Here is an 18,426-nt window from a genome sequence, read left to right as displayed (position 1 = left end):
ACAGAGAAGTGAAGTGACTTGCCCACAGTCACACAGCTGACAAGTGGCAGAGCTGGGATTTGAACTCATGAGCCCTGACTCCAAAGCCCGTGCTCTTTCCACTGTGCCACGCTGCTTCTCAGCAAGCAGCTGCTTGCTGCTACTCTGCCTGACTGGTGATCTCGTCTCTACTCCAGTGCTTAGTACAGCGCTTGGCACATAGTAAGTGGTTAACAAATACTATTATTATTATGATTATTACTATTATTATTACTATTTTGCTTGAGTACTGGAATGAGTGAGGTTGGCAGTCCAATTCAAAAAGCTGCAGGAGCCCCCAACCCCATCGCCCAGTGGAGTTGGCCCCTGTGGACGGTGCCCAGTCACCCGAGCAAGACCCTTGGTGAGTACCGCCAGGACACCTGTCAGGAGAGCTACCTTTTCTCCCCGCAGTGGGGATCGGTAAAGGCAGCAGCGTTGTCCCTGGCTTCGTAGGATTGGTGAGTCCGATCTCGACCGGGCCTTCTCTGAAGATATGTTCAGTGTCCCGTAAGGAGCGAGCCTAAGTCACAAACAAAGAGTTGATCTCCCTGGCCCTGTCTGGGCCAGCTCAGTCTCCCCGACTAGGCTTCCCAGGGTTGAGGGGTAAACTCTGGGGGAAGACTGGGACTTGGCTTCTTCCATTTTCCCAGCTACCTCCACTGATTTTCCAACCCCCCGTCCTCCCACTTGCTGCAGGGACCTCGCCAGATCCAGTGACTAGCTGCTCACACTTAAGTTGGACTGATGGGGTGGGCCTGCTCTGTTGGCTGTTGCCTCCTTTGGGCGCACCCTTAATTCAATTTGGCATCTGGGGTTTGGAGACAGCAGGTTCCACTGCACTCGAGCCCCAGGCGAGAGTCGAGGCAGTGCATTCAGTCTGGCGGCAACTTGCCCAGATCGAATCATCTCTAAAACTGAAATCCTCCAAGGCTGCAGAAAGCAGAGTTGATTGGAATCTCAGGGTCAAAGAGGTCCTGGCAGAACATCCCCCGGAACCTTTTCCTCAGAAATCTTGGACAAGTAGCTCAATTCAATTTTAATAGTTTCCTTTTGGGCGGGGTTCTGGCAGTTCACCACATCTTGGGGAACCTCTAGGGGCCCTCACGCTACCTGCCCAAGACATTGCGTTGGACCAAGGGGGGATGACGGGTGGCCCCTGCAAAACCCACCCCAGATATCGGCCCTCTGGGAGAAGGAAATCCCTGTGGTCATTTGACAGAGGGTTGGCTTACCTGCTGTGTGCTCTCGATCATCGCCAGCGCTTCAGCCATGAGCTTCTGGTTGACCCCGCAGAGGTTTGCCACTTTCTTCTGGCATTTGTGATGCACGTTCATGCCGCAGGCTGGGAGGCGGAAAGTACCAGAGGATTAAGTGAGGGCTACAAGAGTGTTACAAGCTGCCACACCCTCACACCCTTCCTTCTGCCTGGAACTCCCTTTCTATTCACATCTGGCAGACCACGTCTCTTCCCAACTTCAAGGCCCTCCTGAAATCACATTTCTTTCAGGAAGTCTTCTCCGATTAATCTATCATCCCCCCCACCCTACTTCCCCACCTCTAGCAACTTCAGCACGTCCACTTTACCTTCAAGGGAAGTGGGGAGGTACAGTATTCTTATTCTTAGTAATGTTATTATTTTTATATGTTATTTAAAATTTACTTAGATGCCAAGCATTGTCCTAAACACTTGGATCCTAGAGACAATAATCAGGTAGGACACAGTCCCCATCACACAAAGGACTCACAATCTAAAAGTACCTCGAAAGCTACATCTTTAAAAATGGCTTTGTTCTGCCCTGGATTTAGAGCCATTGGTCTCAATGGTCATGAGTGTCGATTTATCAACAAGTCTTGCAAATAGGTACATTTTACCAGCCCACATAATTATCCCCAGCTAAAGAAGCAGTTGAAGTTCGGGCTTTTTCGTCTGGATGTTTTTTCAGGGTGGCTTCCTGGGTGAGTGAGTAGGTGGGTTTGAACTGGTCCCATAGGACTTTACTGCACCCTGAGCATGGTGCCGTAGCGGAGTAGGAGAGAGCCAAGAAAATGGCCGCTGGCAGGCTCACCAGAAGGATATTAATTTTTTCAGCTTCTGCTTTCCTGAGTTATGGCTGATCTAAAGTACCAGTGAAGGAGTCTCTTGTTTAAGGCGTGACTAGTCTTGCACACTGTTAAAAGCCAAGGGAAGTACTTTTCAGAAGGCCAAGGAAGATTAAGTGTTTGAGCATCAGAAGGAAAGACATTAGCACCTGCGGTATGAACTCTGTTCAGTTTGTCTTGGACACTCTCCGAGGAGGATGCTAATTCTGCTAAGGGCCTTGCTAACAAGAGTGCTCCTGACTGACAATAGTTCTATTTAACTCTTGGTACTGATCCTACACCTGGGGTGGGCTTTCCAAGAGCCCAGCCTCATCCCCAGTGGAAGAGAGTGTAAGGAAAATGAAAACCAATGTGCCAGGGACACGGGGTCAGGTGAGGTGCCCTGCCTCTTAGCCACAAGGCCTGACCTAGCGACTTAGTAGTCTAGTTTTTCCATAACAAAAAGTAGCACAAAGGATGGGGAAGTCAGACTGGTCGTGGCAGCACCCGAGGCAGGATGGCATGGAGAAATCCAGGCAGAATGGAGAAGAGTGGAAAGGTCTCATAACACCCCAAGATTCTTTGACCCTATGGCAGATCAGGGATCTGGACAAAGAAAATGGAAGTGTTCCTGTATTAGATTGAGCCTGGGTCCTAAGTCTCTGTGATTTACTTTGTACAACAGCATGCAGTGAGCCTACTAATGAGAAGCAGCATGGCCCAGTGGATAGAGCGTGGACTAGGGAGTGAGAAGGACCTGGGTTCTAATCCCTTCTCTGCCAACTGTCTACTGTGTGACCTTGGGTTAGTTACTTAACTTCTCTGTGCTTCAGTTACCACAGCTGTAAAATGGGCATTAATTCTGTGAGCCCCATGTAGGACATGGACTGCGTCCCACCTAATTAGGTTGCATTTACCACAGCGCTTAGTACAGTTCTTGGCACATAGTAAGCACTTAACAAATACCACAAAAAACCCTTAAGTACCACTGAAAACACTCGGACTGTCTGCTGTTTTGTCTCGATTCCATAATGCAACTTGATATAGTATAATGCAAATTGGTATAGGTACAAGGTAGGCAGGTGGACTCATTCCATTCTCTCCTACCGACTGATATGTAGCATTGTTCGGGCCCACTCAATGTGCCTCATCTCGTCTCTCTTCCCACTAGCCTCTTGCTCGTACCCTCCCTTCTGCCTGGAACTCCCTCTCTGTTCACATCTGGCAAACCACTTCTGTTCCCATCTTAAAGGCCCCCCCGAAATCATATTTCCTTCAGGAAGCCTTCCCTGATTAATCTATCATCTCCCCCACCCTGTTTCTCCACCTCCTGCCTCTTCAGCATGTCCACTTCACCTAAGCATTTGGGTACTCACAACCCACTCTCCCCATCCCGTTGCCCATATGTACATATGTTTATACTTCATTGCTTCTCTCTACCGGTGATTTATTTTAGGATTCATCTCCCCCACTAGACTGAAAGCTCCTTGAGTCTGGGATCATGTCTTCAAATTACTGTACCCTCCCAAGCACTTGGTCCAGGGTTCCTCTGCATAGAGTAAAAGCTCAAACATATTGATTACTACATCTATGAACAGAAAATACTAGGCGGTCCCAATAAAGTCACTGAGGACCTCCCCGAAGGCCCCCTTCAATCTGGTGATCAGCAAGCGTGGAAGGGTGCAGATCACAAACAGAATAGAGTCACTTGATAAAGACCCGTGCAGGAAGGAGGGGGAGGCGGTGAGGGTGTGGGGAGATGGAGGAGAGGCAGGGGGAGGCTAGGCTGGAAAGGAGGACCAAGACACTACTCTGCTTCAGCTCATTCATTTCTTCACTGAATCCTTGCTAGTAAGACTGTAAATTCGTTAAAGGCAGGGAACGTGTCTTCTGCTGTATTGTTCTCTTCCAAGCACTTAGTACAGTGGCCTGCACATAGTAAGCTCTCAATAAATACCATTGATTGGTTAATAAAATTAATATTTTTAATGCAGGGGGATTTCTATGTTTGGCTGGGAAGCACACACATTTACTGTGAACAAAACCAGTCTTCATTGTGATGAGCAATTCTACATTTACTTAAAGCACCTAAATTAAACCCGGTGGGTTTGGCTAGCTTCGGTCAGACTCACCATCACACTTTAACCCTTGTTTGGCCAGCCCCCACAGCAGAGTCCCGCAGTGCTCGCAGAATGTCGGACTTTTGTAGTTGTAGACTTTGAATCGATGTGGCATGTCGATTTTAAACCTCTCCTTGTGGAACTAGAAGGAAAAAAAGGAGGAGCTGAACACATGGGGGCTGTAGCACTTCACACTTTTTCTGCTATTTGTAACCCTGAAACGTTACTTTTGTGGTTTTATTCTTAGCCACCTCACAGTATCTGCAATTTGGTACATCCTGTCCACTCCTTTTTATGTGTGACATTGCAATCATTTGTTAGTGCCCATTCCCCTAACTGCTTCTGAGACAGGTTGTAGGTGTTATTCCTATTTCTCAAGTGAGAAAACTGAGGGCCCAAGAGTTTAAATGACTCATTCAGAGACAGAGTCTACCTAGCCCCAGGGAAGTGAAGAATCCAGCAATTATCCAGTTGATTGGCTCCATGCAGCATCCCAACTGGATACTTCAGGACCTCCCCTCAGTCAGAAAACATAAACTCTGGAATGTTTTGGGTGGGAAGCACATTGATTCGCTTCCCTTTCACCCAAGGGACAGGGGCAGTGTCTAATTAATAATAATAATATCAATAATAATAATTTTCTGGTATTTGTGCATTCTCTCCCAGCACTGGAGAAGGCAGGTAATGTGTCTGTCAACTCTGTTGTACTATACCACGTACGCAGTACAGTGCTCTTCACACAGTTAAATGCTCAGTAAATCCCATGGATTGACTGATTGCTCCGCACACAGTCAGAGCTTAATTAATACTATTATTATTGCTATTTCTACTGCTGCTCTTACTCCTCCCCTCCTCCCTCCCCCACACCCCTTCCACAGGCCAGGCAGATCCAGTTAATGTCCCCGCAAAGTAGGTGAATGGCATTGGGGGGCTAAAACAATTGAAATGGGGAAGTAACTTTAATGAGGCCAGGGAAGATCTCTGGCAGAGGCTGCAGTCTGACCTCAGGTGCCTGCATTACTGCCAGGTTTTACATGCCAACAGAAGGTTTACAAACACAGAGATGTGCTGTTTTTAAACTAAAGTCCTTGAGGAAATTCCTGTCCTGGCAGCTAGATGACCAAACAAGTACTCCTGTCCCACCTGTAACTTCTCCAGTGGGCCAAGGCAGAATGCTCACTCCCAGGAGCAATTCAGAACAACACAAGCAGGTTTGAAGAGAGGGTTGGACAGATTCCTCCTTGTCCTCCAGGCCAGGCTTTTCCTCCAGGGAAGAAAACCTAACCCTGTCCTAAGGGGCTAAAGGGCCTAAAGGGGGCTAAAGGGCGCATTATCCTGAAGAGATAGCTCCTGTCCCAAGGTAAACATTTGCCCTCAGAGGGCATCTACTCTACTCAGCTACATAACATTCAGGATTGCAGCGGGTACATGGATATTTTGACTAGTCTGCTACCGAGTTTACGGAAGACGCAGGGTTGGCACTCGAAACTGACACTCTGGGGGCCTTGTTGTGTGCTCTGAGACATGGAGAGGCTGTGAAAGCCCCAGTGAATTCCATCTCCTCATGCGTTGTGATCTAAAAGACCTAGTTAGTCACCCGAAGGTCTGCCCTGGTAAAGCTAAATATCTCAGCCCAAAGGAATGCTAAGAACCTACCATAGTTTCTCGGCTGTTGACGGCAGATCCTGTACACTTCGCTATAACTTTATCAATGCACTTCTTGTGAATGGCAGCATTGCATTCTAAGAAGGATACATACGAGAGAGCACAAAATGGTTGAGGAACAACTAAATGACAATAACAAGCCCTTGCCTTTCCTTGTGTACTGGAGTAAATGAGAGGTACAAAAAACCCAGGTTTTCTTGGGGAGGAGGGAGGAAATCAATTACCCTCCGCCCCCCTCCCCCCCCCCCGAGGGTGGATGTGGGGTTTCTGTGACAGTGACTCCAGACAGGCTCCAAGACTACTTCTTGGAGACCTTGGGTTACTTCTGTCTAACCCCCAGGTGTTGCTGGGAGGTGGAAGACTGGGGATCAAACTCCAGGTGTCCTTTAGGGGGAAACCGGCATCAAACCCCAGGGGAACAGGACTTGGCAACAAACTTCGGATGTCCTTTGGGAGATTCCTCCTAGCCCATTTCCTAGTTTCCAGAAGCTGAGGTGGAGCAAGCCGGAAAAGTTCCTCAGTGTCATCTTGCAAAGCCAGTTGCCTGGGCAAGTCTTCTACTGAGAAGCAGTACTTCTACTTCTACAGAGAAGCAGCGTGGCTCAGTGGAAAGAGCACGGGCTTTGGAGTCAGAGGTCATGGGTTCGAATCCCGGCTCGGCCACTTGTCAGCTGTGTGACTTTGGGCAAGTCACTTAACTTCTCGGTGCCTCAGTTACCTCATCTGTAAAATGGGGATTAAGACTGTGAGCCCCACGTGGGACAACCCGATTCCCCTGTGTCTACCCCAGCGCTTAGAACAGTGCTCGGCACATAGTAAGCGCTTAACAAATACCAACATTATTATTATTATTATTATTACTGGGCCGGCTTCCACTTTGGGGTGGCCAATAGAGAGGCTGGGAAGTAATTGGAGCCATCCCAGCACTTTGGAACAGTTTACTGAGTGCTACTCTGGGGAGCTGGCAGGGAAGGGAGATGAGCATTCCCTAGAAATGCAGTCAAGTCAGAGCAAGGAGGCGTAGGCTGACGAGGCTCCTGCGGGGGAAGGATGGGCTGGAGCCAAGATTTCCGGGTTCAGTGGTAAGATATTGAAACATCTTTACTTACGGCGACACTGATAGCCTTGCTTGTTAAGACCCCTGGAATAAAAAACAAGGTGGGTTACCTTTGGGATATCAGAGCAAAATAATTCTTCAGAGTTAAAGCCGTCAAGTCACACTGCCTTTTGCATCTCAACATGTTTTGGTTTTTTTTAATGGTGTTTGTTAAGTGCTTACTATATGACAGGCACTGTATTAAGTGCTGGGATAGACACAAGCTAATCAGTTTGAACATAATTCATGTCCCACATGGGGCTGAAAGTCTTAAACTCATTTTACAGATGAGGCACAGAAAAGTTAAGCAACTTGCCCAAGGTCACAAAGGAGTCAAGTGGCTCCTTAAAATCAGGTCCCAGGCCTGTGCTCTATCCACCAGGCCATGCTGCTTCTCCATGCTTTACTTTTATTTAGCCATTAACCACTGTGCAGATAATTCTCATGTATATTTTCTCTATGCATTCTGCTAAAATTTTATGCGTTCATCAAATGAGAAACCGCTGGGTTGAACTTTGAGAAAGAACAAAAGGTCCGACAGAAATGGGCAGTAATGGGGCATATCTCCAAGACGTTTGAGAATGGGGACAACCTCTAGAGAAGCAGCGTGGCTCAGTGGAAAGAGCAAGGGCTTTGGAGTCAGAGGTCATGGGTTCGAATCCTGCTTGGCCACTTGTCAGCTGTGTGAATTTGGGCAAGTCACTTAACTTCTCGGTGCCTCAGTTACCTCATCTGTAAAATGGGAATTAAGATTGTGAGCCCCCAGTGGGACAACCTGGTTCCCCTGTGTCTACCCCAGTGCTTAGAACAGTGCTCAGCACATAGTAAGCGCTTAACAAATACCAACATTATTAGTACATAACTTTTTGCTATATAAAAGAGCCTTAGAATTGACATTCAGTTTTCAGATATGATGCTGTGTGCTCTCTCTCTTTCTCCAGATACATACACATAAGGCCAAATGTCCAGTATTTCCTAATAAGAGGACAACTCCTAGTGTTTAACTTCTTGTACTTCCTTCTCAGCTACATTCCACACTCAGGCCATCATGGGTGGTACAGCAATGATTTATATTCACCTTGGGTACCTGGGAGGATTAAACACTGAAGGAGTAACTTGGCCTAACTCTGACACTTTCTTTAAGGGGATGGTGTGTCAGGGAGAAAATGTTCACTAATTGGAATACAAAACTGACTGATGAAATCTCTAATGAGTCTACTCAGCATTTGCACTGCCCCTGTTAAAACCTGATGCTTTCCATTACAATTGAGCCTTTTGTTAATTCTCCCTGTCCATCAGGGAGAAGAAGTCCCTAGCTCACCATTTTCAGAGGAGAAAAGACTCAGGGAATGATGGGAAGTTTAGTTTTAGCTCTGCCATGTCTCTGCTCTTTGTCTGTGACCATTTAAGCTGAAGTCAGTGTCTGTTTTAGGGCTGTTTGGACTCATCCTTCCAGGAATCGGTTCCAACGAGAGATTGTTTCCTGGTGGCAGTAGTTTGGGGGAAAAGTTGGGCTGGTAACAAATACATATTGTTTTCAAACGGGTAGCCAGGCTGGTAATTAAGTCAGCCCTTTCAACTCAGTTAGTTGGCCAAGGCAAATGGAGCCATAGGCCCCCAAATTGGAGCATTCCTTGCCAGGCTGGCAAAGGCAATCAAGTAAAATGCATAAACTTAAGTCGACAGATGAAATAGTAAACCTCCATACCAGACAAACTCGTGGCAAACAGAACAGAAAGTTGGTTGGGGGAAAAAAGTCGCCGTGAACTCATGACACTTGACGTGGTGGACTTTAGCTTGTTTGATAGCTCCTCGCCGATGGTGCAGGGCAAAGAAGCCTTCGGTCTCAAATTCACTCAGCTCCTTGGTATCTGTGGGGCAGAAGGAGATAAAAAGGAAGATTCTGTGATGAGTTGGCTGAGACAAGTCAGAGTCGGGGAGGGCGGCAGAGAGGTCTAATGCAGTTGCAGACATTTGTGGTCTTCAGAATAATGAACTTTCAAATACCTGTCATTCATTCCATTTTCCTAAGTGCAGGGGAAAGTTGAAGCAGTTATCCAGATAATCTTTTGTTTCACTTTAACTGTGGTCAGTTGACTTCTTTGCAAGTTTATCTTTCCCAAGAACTAAGTCACAAAACCTGTCATCTCCTCTTCACTATATCCAAGGGCATTACAGCCATTAAGGGGCATGATACAAGAGTTTAGTGGAAATACCTATGGTATAGGCGTTGAGATCTATATTCTAGGTCTAACTCACCCATGGCTTTCTGGGTGACCCTGGGCAAATCAACTGGCCTCACAATGCCTCTGTTTCTTCATCTGAAATAATGGGACTAATAACTCCTTCCTTCCCTCACCTTACAGGCATAGTGTGAGAAGTTAATGTGCTTTAGGAAGATAAAAGTGCTCAATACAGTTATTATTATTATTATGTTTTTAATCTCTTGGTCACAGAAAATACCTGTGACTTTCAACAAGTTGACAGTTCTCCTTTCTTAGTCTAATGAGAATATGTCTAGATTAGGATGTAGGGGGGAATCGTAGGGTACCTACTCAAAGCATTTTGGGTTGTGATGAGAGGCCTCAGACTTGAGGTATGGGAGAGGAAAGGAGGAAGAAAAATGCCTTGTGAGAGAAGGGAGAGGAAAAGGGGGAAAACCATCTAACTTTGAAATTATAGATGGTGCTGGGACAGTCCCCTGTTCCTATTTGTTGCTAAAAATAAACTCACTAGATTTGTCATGCAAATTAATACCAGCCCACAGTGCCTTAAACCCAAGAGAAATCAGACAGGGCTTAAAAGAAATCGGGAAGCATTTTAATAAAAAAGGAAAAGAATCTGACCCGTGAGCTAATTTCTCTCCCCACTGCATAAATTGCATTGTGGAGAGCGCTTCTGATCTCCACATCATCCTTCGGCCCAGAGGGCGACCTTCCATGCTGAATACTGGACGTCCATCATGTTGACAAAGGCAAGAAAACAGCAGTAGCTTTGCAATTGAAACCAAGGTCTAAAGCAGCAATTGGCAATTTCCTGTGGCTGGGTCCCAGGAAGCTGGGCTGGGAGGAAGGGGGTAGGGGGCACTGCCTTCTCTGGAATGACAATGGTTGGAGGTTGTTTCTCCTCCAGTGGCTCTGGGGGTTCTGCAGTGTCACTGTATTTACCACTTGCCCCCTCCTGGGCTGCTGCCCTGGGATCCTGCTCCGCCCACCCCAGGCCCTCTGCTATCAAAGGAGGCACAGGAGCCAGGCAGGACAAGGCCGGCTGGAATTAGGCTGGGATCTGGAAGCGGTGGCCCAGGTAACCCTGGACTAAACCAATAATAACAATAGCAATAGTAATCACAGTATTTATTGAGCACTTACTACTACCAAGCACTGTGATTGGCACAAAGTAGATCCAAGACAAACTGGACCACACAATTCTTGTCTCACATGGGGTTTTCTGTCTATGAAACAGAGAAAGAAGGTATCTTCTTCTGCTTTAGAAATGAGGAGACTGAAGCCTGGAGAGGTTAAATACCTTGCCCAGGGACTGTCTGTGCTATTGTTGCCTATCTACTTGTTTTGATTTGTTGTCTGTCTCCCCGATCTAGACTGCGAGCCCATTGTTGGGTAGGGATTGTCTCTATCTGTTGCCCAGTTGTACTTTCCAAGAGCTTAGTAAAGTGCTCTGCACATAGTAAGTGCTCAATAAATATGATTGAATGAATGAAAGGGACACTCAGCAGGTCAGGGACAGGCCTGGCACTCCAGTCAGGTCTCTCGATTCCCTGTCCTTTACACTTTCTACCATTAAATGCAATTTTCAGTTCAACTGGGGGCAGTGAGAGAGAGAGAGAGAGAGGTTGAGAAAGAAGGAAAGAGGTAACCATCTCTAGCACTTAAAACAACAGGGAGCTTGCCAGAGGCTAGGGTGACCGATCTAAAGAGGATGCAAACTATTCCAACAGTGTTCGAAAAGCAATTGGGCGGGGGCAAGTTATGGTGAGGTCTGGGCCCCAGATGAGTAGGACTGTTGTAAATACTACTCCGGTACATAATTAGCCAAATTCATTCAAACGCATTTACTGAGGGCTTACTGTGTGCAGAGCACTGTACTGAGCACTTGAAAAGTACAATTTGGCAACAGAGACAATCCCTACCCAACAACGGGCTTACAGGCTAGAAGGGGGAAGACAGACCACAAAACAAGTAGACGGGCAAATTTAACTGAGTGCCCTGAATGCACTTTGCAAATCTAAATTGCTTGATGACGTAGTGATTGGTCTGAAACTGTTCCTTCTGACGCTGGAGTGGCTCACTATTGAACAGAGCGCTTAATGCCAGGGGAGGAGCATTCTAATAAAAGGCACCAGAGCTTCAGCGTCTTAGAGGCTGGTCAGTGCCATGGGCTGCTCACCCCTGCCCTACCCGCCTATTCATTCATTGTGCCTCGTGCCCCACGGGGAAAATAACTGGGCAAGACGAGGGAGCACAGCACACGAACCCTGAGCACGGACTGCAATTTCCTTCCTGCAGGTTCTCAATCCTGAAGTCTCTGGTCCACTGTTCTCAATGGGAGAGACCATCTCTATGAACTAGGCTCTGTCTCAACGTGGAAAGGGAAGAGATGAAAATATGCAAATTCAGTGGTGGAGAGGGAAATTATTGCCTGTCAGAGCCCTGACAGTATTTCTAGTCATTCATTTGCACCCAGTTAAATGTTTTGCATATTGGTGGGGGTGTACTATATTTCTAACTCCCTCCTCCCTCCCCGCCACCCCCGCCAGTCTCCATCCCACTTCTGAGGACATTTACCGAAAGTCAGAATTTCTCTAAATATCAAAGCTTTCCCAGTTTGTCACGACGGCTGTCGCTTCCGAAGCCCATGCCGTATACTTTCTTGGTTTACTGAGCTCATTGCCTGGACAGTAAACCTGCCAGTAAGATTCCCTCTGGCTCATAGGAAAATGGGGTCCTTTATTGTATGTACGCTCTGTACGTACACTGGCAAAGCAGATGCTGGAGTTGGCCGGGAGAGATAGGTTTAAATGAATAATTGAAAGATTCATTTTCAAAAAAGTTCTCCTAGGCTGGTGAAATGGTTGGTTGTGGTGCATCATTTCGTGTTTTTGCCATCTCTTATTTTCTCCCCTGTTCAAATGGCAAACAGGTTTACAGTAATAGGATGACTATTCATGAATATTCAAGATAGAGACCTTTAAAACCTTTCCTGAAATAACTTGAATTCAGCTGAGGAATTGTAAGATTTACATAAAACGGGTGTGGGTTTTTTTTTATGAGGGTCTTTTTTAAAAACGTGCATATTTTCCTAATCTCCATGGGTCCTATAATTCAGTGTTCTTTTTCAGGGTATTAACACAGTTCAGTATATTTAACAGAATCAGTATAGATTATAAATACACTGCACAGGTCACTTAAACCTGTAAAATTCTATACCAAATACATGAAAGAAACAGGGTAAGACCTTTCCGATTCTTAAGGATTATGATTTATTTAAGCCAGAATTCTGTACACCTGAAAGATTTCCAAGCTCAGTTTTCCTTTTGCTTGGTTACAAAGGCTGGGATAAGTAACATCTGACCATCCTCAGTAAACTTTGAAGTGCCTAAAACAAAGCCTAGTTTGTTATATACCTGTTCTCCCTTCCCCTTCAACTGTGAGGGCCCTGTGTGGCAGGAAGTGTGTTTGGCCTGACTATCTTGTATCTGCAGTGCTTGGCATAGAAAGTAAGCACTTAGCGGCTCCCATTATTATATATTGTTCAATTAGAGAAGCAGCATGGCCTAGTGGATAGAGCATGGGCCCTGGGAGTCAGAAGGACCTGGGTTCTAATCCTGGCTCCACCACTTGTCTGCGAGTCACTTAACTTCTCTGTGCCTCAGTTACCTCATCTATACAATGGGGACATGGACTGTGTCCAACCTAATTAACTCGTATCTATCCCAGAGCTTAGAATTAGGCCTGACACAAAGTGCTTAACAAATACCAGAATAATAATAATAATAACGATGATGGTATTTGTTAAGTGCTTACTCTGTGCCAAGCACTGTTCTAGGTGCTGGGGTAGATACAGGGTAATCAGGTTATCCCACATAGGGCTCACACTTATAATCCCAATTTTACAGATGAGGTAACTAAGGCACAGAGAAGTTATGTGACTTGCCCAAGATCTCACAGCAGACAAGTGATGGAGGCAAGATTAGAACCCACATCCTCTGACTCCCAAGTCCACGCTCTTTCCACTAAGCCATACTTACTGAAGAAAAATGAACCACATTCCATTAGAACCCCATGGTTCCAAGTGATATCGAGATTTGATGATTGTCTGGTTTATTTGATCATTGGAACTAGCCTGGATCATCTAATAACCCAGAGTGAATATCTTGGTTTCATTTGTTTAGTTTGGGCATTTTAATTGTTCAGATTAATCAGCTAACTTGGAAACCTCTTCACTTTCTTTTCCACACCTGGACAGCTCAGGGCCATGGGTTCTTTTCTTCATGTTGTAAACTCTGAGAAGGGAGGGGGACCCCAGAAATATCAGTATACCTAGCCCTTCCCTTTTCTATTTCAGTCCCTCATTCACCAGAAAACAAGGCTCTGGGAGCACTGTGGCCTAGTGGAAAGAACAGAAGCCTGGGAGTCAGAGGACCTGAGTTCTAATTCCGGCTCTGACGCTCGACTGCTATGTGACTGCTGTGTGATTGTGAGCATGTCACTTAACTTCCCTGTGCCTCAGTTACCTCATCTGTAAAATGGGAATTAAGACTGTGAACCCATGTGGGACAAGGACTGTGTCCAACCTGATTAGCTTCAATCTACCCCAGCATTTGATACATACTAAGCCCTTAACAAATATCATTGAAAACCCCCCAAACTGGTTGCTTATCTGTAGAGAAGAAACCCCCACCTTAAGGCCCCAAAACAGAAAGAAATATCACTTGCCGCTCATTTCCAGAAAGTATCTTGCATTCATTAACAGGCGACCTTGGGGTTTCAGCTCTAACTGGTCGAGAGAAGGAAAGAAAAGATCAGTCATCCTCTGGGTGACACCCCTGGCCAAGTGTGATGGCGTTCACTGAAATTCAACGGCTTGGCTCGCTACTTAGGCGGTTTTAAGGGACAAGGTTTCAATGCACATTCCAACCCATCCCCCCTTCCCCCACTTTTCTTGATTCAGCATAATTCTCCGCAGCATCTGGAGCAGACCCTAACGTGGTGCATTCTGCTGCTACTGCACATGAACCACTTCAGTAATTCATCGTGCCCAGTTTAGAGATAGGAACATATGGAAGGAAGTGGGGGGAAAACAGAAACCATATTGGATTTTAAGAACAGGCATGCAAAATGGACAACGTTCTCTGAGTCCCTACACCTCTGTCCTCAGCTCCTGCTGGTGACGGGAGTCTGTTTTTCCGAGGGGGCCAGTAGCAGCGCATGGCTCTGGTGACTAGGCAATTGACTAGGTCTGATGGGCTTTTAAGGTCAAATGATAATGATCTGTTTTCTGAACTTGACCTTTGCAAAGGTTAATAGTGGCCCCTAGAGAACTGAGCATTGGATAAAGTTCACTTTATCCCCCTGTACTCTCTGATGTGTGCTGGGGACTGATTCATCAATGCCATGATAGTCTGATTGGACTGATCAGCTTTTGGACTGATCATGTGTCAGGTGAAAGGTGACATCCCCATAAGTGATCTTAGGGCAGTTGGTACAAAATCAAAACCTTTTCGACCCTCATGGCTCCAAAGTCTCCTCCAGACTTTTCATGGCAGCTGAAATATTAGATAGTAAGCACTAGACTGTAAACTCCTTGAGGGCAGGGATTGTGACTGCCTCTCCTAAGCGCTTAGAACAGTGCTCTGCACATATAAGTGCTCAATAAATATCACTAATTGATTGATCAAAACACTGATCATATTGACCAGCTCCTTGGTTTCTGCATCTTTACTTCACCATCCTTTTTCCCAGCAATGACACTGGCCCTTTTTGACTGGGAGGGTCCCTATAAGTCAGGAGCTCCAGTGAAGGTGAAGCTGACAGAGCAAACATTTACCCATACTTCTGTCTTCCCATTGCTCTTCCTGCATCTCTCTGCGAGAGGATAGAGTTCCACGGTGGTTTCCGAGATCATGTCTATGTTTTTGCCCTTCACAATGATCTGCATGACCCTCCCCTTGTTGATGTGGGCATCGAAAGTGCTGTCCCACGGCGGGTACATGGTTGGCTTCTTCTGGACGTACACTTGTCCATTCTCTGTGAATGAAGAGACAATTCAAAGTCATTCCTCTCGGCTGGGGCTCTGGACCCGAGACTGATGAATTTGGCATACGGGGTATAGTTATCTAGAATGATCTGGCTAGTTCAGTCCAGGAGAATCTTGTGGAGCTTTCTTTTCCTCACATAAATTTTCCAAACCACCAGGTGACGGACTGTTTGAAACTGGTCGGGTAGTGAACAAACGGGTCGATGAGCTAAGCTACCGGTCGACATTGCGGGACTAGGACTTCTAATCCCCATACTGACAAAATGTTGCCGGGCACCTTGGACGCATGCGATACTAAACCTGCTCCGGCCTCCTTATCCTTAAAATGAAAATTCACATCATAGAAGAAAAGGCCTGTCTCCTTTTGAGCCTCTAGTGGGGACAACACTTTTTCAATCAATTATTCCACCTTTCCAATTAGTGCTCACTCTCAAACACAGCAGACCCTTTAAACTGCTGTAACCACAACTATAATAATAATATTGATAATAGTGTTGTTTGTAAAGCACCTACTCTGTGACAAACACTGTGTAACACACTGGAAAAGATACAAGATAATCGGATAGAGACTGTCTCTACATGGGACTCAGAGTCTAAAGAGAGAACAGGCACTTAATCCCCATATTACAGATGTGGAAACTGAGGGATGGAAAAAAAGTGACTTGTGCAAGGTCACCACAGCCTGGCGAGTGGCAGAACTGGGATTAGAACCTGGGTTTCCTGACTCCTAGTTCTGTGCTCTTCTCAACAAGGCTGCTGCTTCTCTCTATTCCATTTCACAACTAAAGAACATTGAGCCTTCACACATTTACCATATTTTCTGCCATATGTAGCACAAGAACTCAGGATAATAGTTTTTTTCCTCTCGAATGGCAAAGGGGCAAAATTACAACCATAGATAATAGCCTAATAATGATAATTAGCATATTAAGTGCCAACATTTTCCATCCTGTATTTTTTGTGAGGCAATCTCCCATATTTGGAAAAACAAAAATATATCCTGACCTTGAGTTTCTGAATAGCCTGGCACCCTGGGGAAGGCTGAGGTTATGGAGGCAGAACCTCTTTAACTGTGCATCAACATGAACACCAGCCCAGGGTTACAAAGGAATTCAGGTTGGCCTAAAAGACAGGAGGATGTGAATGTGAATTCTGAATAAAAACTGAAACCACAAGCATTGGACTTGGTACCAAGCTGCTTCTGATGCCTCTCATCAAAGACACTCTGAAACTCTGACAAGGATAAGAGTGGGAAAGAATGAGTGCACATTTTGTTGGTAGGGTAACATTCTTGCAAACGGATGAATATTTTTAACTGATCTGCCAGCTCTCTTCAGTAAGAACTCTTTACCTCTAAAGCCTTTCCCCTCCCTTCAAACTACTTCACATTTTTCTCTATAAATGAAGAAAGCATTTTTCTCTCAGCAAAAGGGAACAGAATCCTGGCATACCAGGTGCCCTCTGGCCTTAGTCTTTTTGAGTTTCAGGCTTCCAGCGAGCATATCCTGCACTCTCTTAATTCTCTTCTTGCTAGCAGCAAGACCTGAGTGCTTTGGAAATTATAAGCCACATTCCTTGATATGATAAACCATGCAATTTTAGAGTGTGAGCTCCATGTGGGACAGGGACTGTGTCCAACCTGATTAATTAATCTACCTCAGTGCTTAGAACAGTACTTGACCCAGAGGAAGCAATTATCAAATAGAATAATAATACTGCTAATAATAACAACTCTAAGGGTTCATGACCAAGTCCCTCCCTAACAAGCAAAATCCAAGTGGTAGAAACATGCAGTTTCCAGATTAATCCGCTCCTGGATAGCGGGTGGCCCTCTGCAGGTTACTGCCCCGTTAATGCACAAATTCTAGCCTTCCCCTCTCAGTTCTGGTATGACCATACTAATGGATTCAGATTTGTCAGAAGCATATGCCAAATCTCGGCTTCAGAGGAGAGCGTGGCCTAGTGGAAAGAACCTGGGCCTGGGAGACAGAGGGCCTGGGTTCAATTCCTGGCTCTGTCCCTTGCCTGCTGTATGACTTGGGGCAAGTTGCTTGCCTTCTCCGGGCCCAAGTTTTCCCATCTGTAAAATGGGGATTCAATCTTGTTCTCACTCCTAGTTAGTGAGTCCCCATGGGTCAGGGACTATGCCCAATCTAATTATCTTGAATCTACCCTAATGCTTTCTAGAGTGCTTGGCAAGAGTAGGTGTTTAACAGGCACCATAATTATTAGTAGTATTAATTACCAGCTGCAGCTTGAGTTTGGCACTGAGCATGAGAAACAGAAGTATTCTAATCCCGGCTCCACCACTTGCCTGCTGTGTGAATTTAGGTAAGTCTCTTAACTTCTCTGTGCTTCAGTTACCTCATCTATAAAATCCCTCATCTATAAAATAGGGATTCAGACTGTGAGCCCCATGTGGGACAGGAACTGCGTCCAACTCAATTTGCTTGAATCACTTCAGAACTTAGTAAGTGCCAGGCACATAGTAAGTGATGAACAAATGTCACAATTATTTTTCTTCACTTGACACTATTTGGCTTTCCTGACTTGGTTATAAAATCAGTGTTGCTATTGCTTGGACCACTGGCCTCCAAACCCTGTGACTGGCTTGGAGATGACTTCTAGGAGCTGGAGCAAGTCCAGGGGTGAGGAAATGGGGAAAGAAGGAGGATAAGCAGCAGGGAGACCGGGATCATGTCTTTTATCTCTGTTGTCCTCGCTCTGCACACAGTAGATGCTCAATAAATATTACTATTTGGTTGACTGAGAAAGGAGGAGGGAGGCAAGAGTCATCAGGATTGTAGAGGGAGAGAAGACTGGCAGTTCCAACCCGTGGAGGAGAGAACCCAGCTGGAGAGGGAGTAGGAACAGCAATGGTAATAATAATAATAATTATGGTATTTGTTAAGCATTTACTATGTGTCAAGCACTATACTAAGTGCTGGGGTAGATTCAAGATAATCAGGTTGTCCCATGTGGGGTTCACAGTCTTAATTTCATTTTTACAGATGAGATAACTGAGGCACAGAGAAGTTAAATAGCTTGCCCAAGGTCACAGAGCAAAGTGGCGGAGCCAGGATTAGAACGCACAACCTCTGACTCCCAAGCCTGTGCTCTTGCCAGTAGGCTATGCTGCTTCTCTAATTAAAATGGCCCTGAGATGAGTCC

The 18,426-nt window shown here is 45.8% G+C and overlaps 1 protein-coding gene across 4 annotated transcripts in view; it reads right to left on the bottom strand.

Moving 5' to 3' along the window:
• The window catches only part of PRKCQ (protein kinase C theta), an 85,883-nt gene that overhangs the window by 24,670 nt on the left and 42,787 nt on the right, over positions 1-18,426 (bottom strand). For 3 of the 4 annotated variants that reach the window (XM_007656961.4, XM_007656960.3, XM_001509786.4), the window contains exons 3-10: positions 15,046-15,245; positions 13,935-13,995; positions 8,690-8,852; positions 6,995-7,026; positions 5,877-5,962; positions 4,233-4,362; positions 1,254-1,363; positions 418-541 (exon numbers count right to left, since the gene is read on the bottom strand). In XM_007656961.4, coding sequence (XP_007655151.1) covers positions 418-541; positions 1,254-1,363; positions 4,233-4,362; positions 5,877-5,962; positions 6,995-7,026; positions 8,690-8,852; positions 13,935-13,995; positions 15,046-15,245 — 906 coding nt within the window. Of the gene's footprint in view, positions 1-417; positions 542-1,253; positions 1,364-4,232; positions 4,363-5,876; positions 5,963-6,994; positions 7,027-8,689; positions 8,853-13,934; positions 13,996-15,045; positions 15,246-16,260; positions 16,378-18,426 lie in introns of all 4 variants that reach the window. The other variant, XM_029077945.1, reaches the window with a different exon arrangement.

Source organism: Ornithorhynchus anatinus, chromosome 13, assembly GCF_004115215.2.
Source record: "Ornithorhynchus anatinus isolate Pmale09 chromosome 13, mOrnAna1.pri.v4, whole genome shotgun sequence".
Lineage (NCBI taxonomy): Eukaryota > Metazoa > Chordata > Mammalia > Monotremata > Ornithorhynchidae > Ornithorhynchus > Ornithorhynchus anatinus.
The sequence above is the reverse complement of the archived record's forward strand: the minus strand, read 5'-3'. Positions and strand labels throughout refer to the sequence as shown.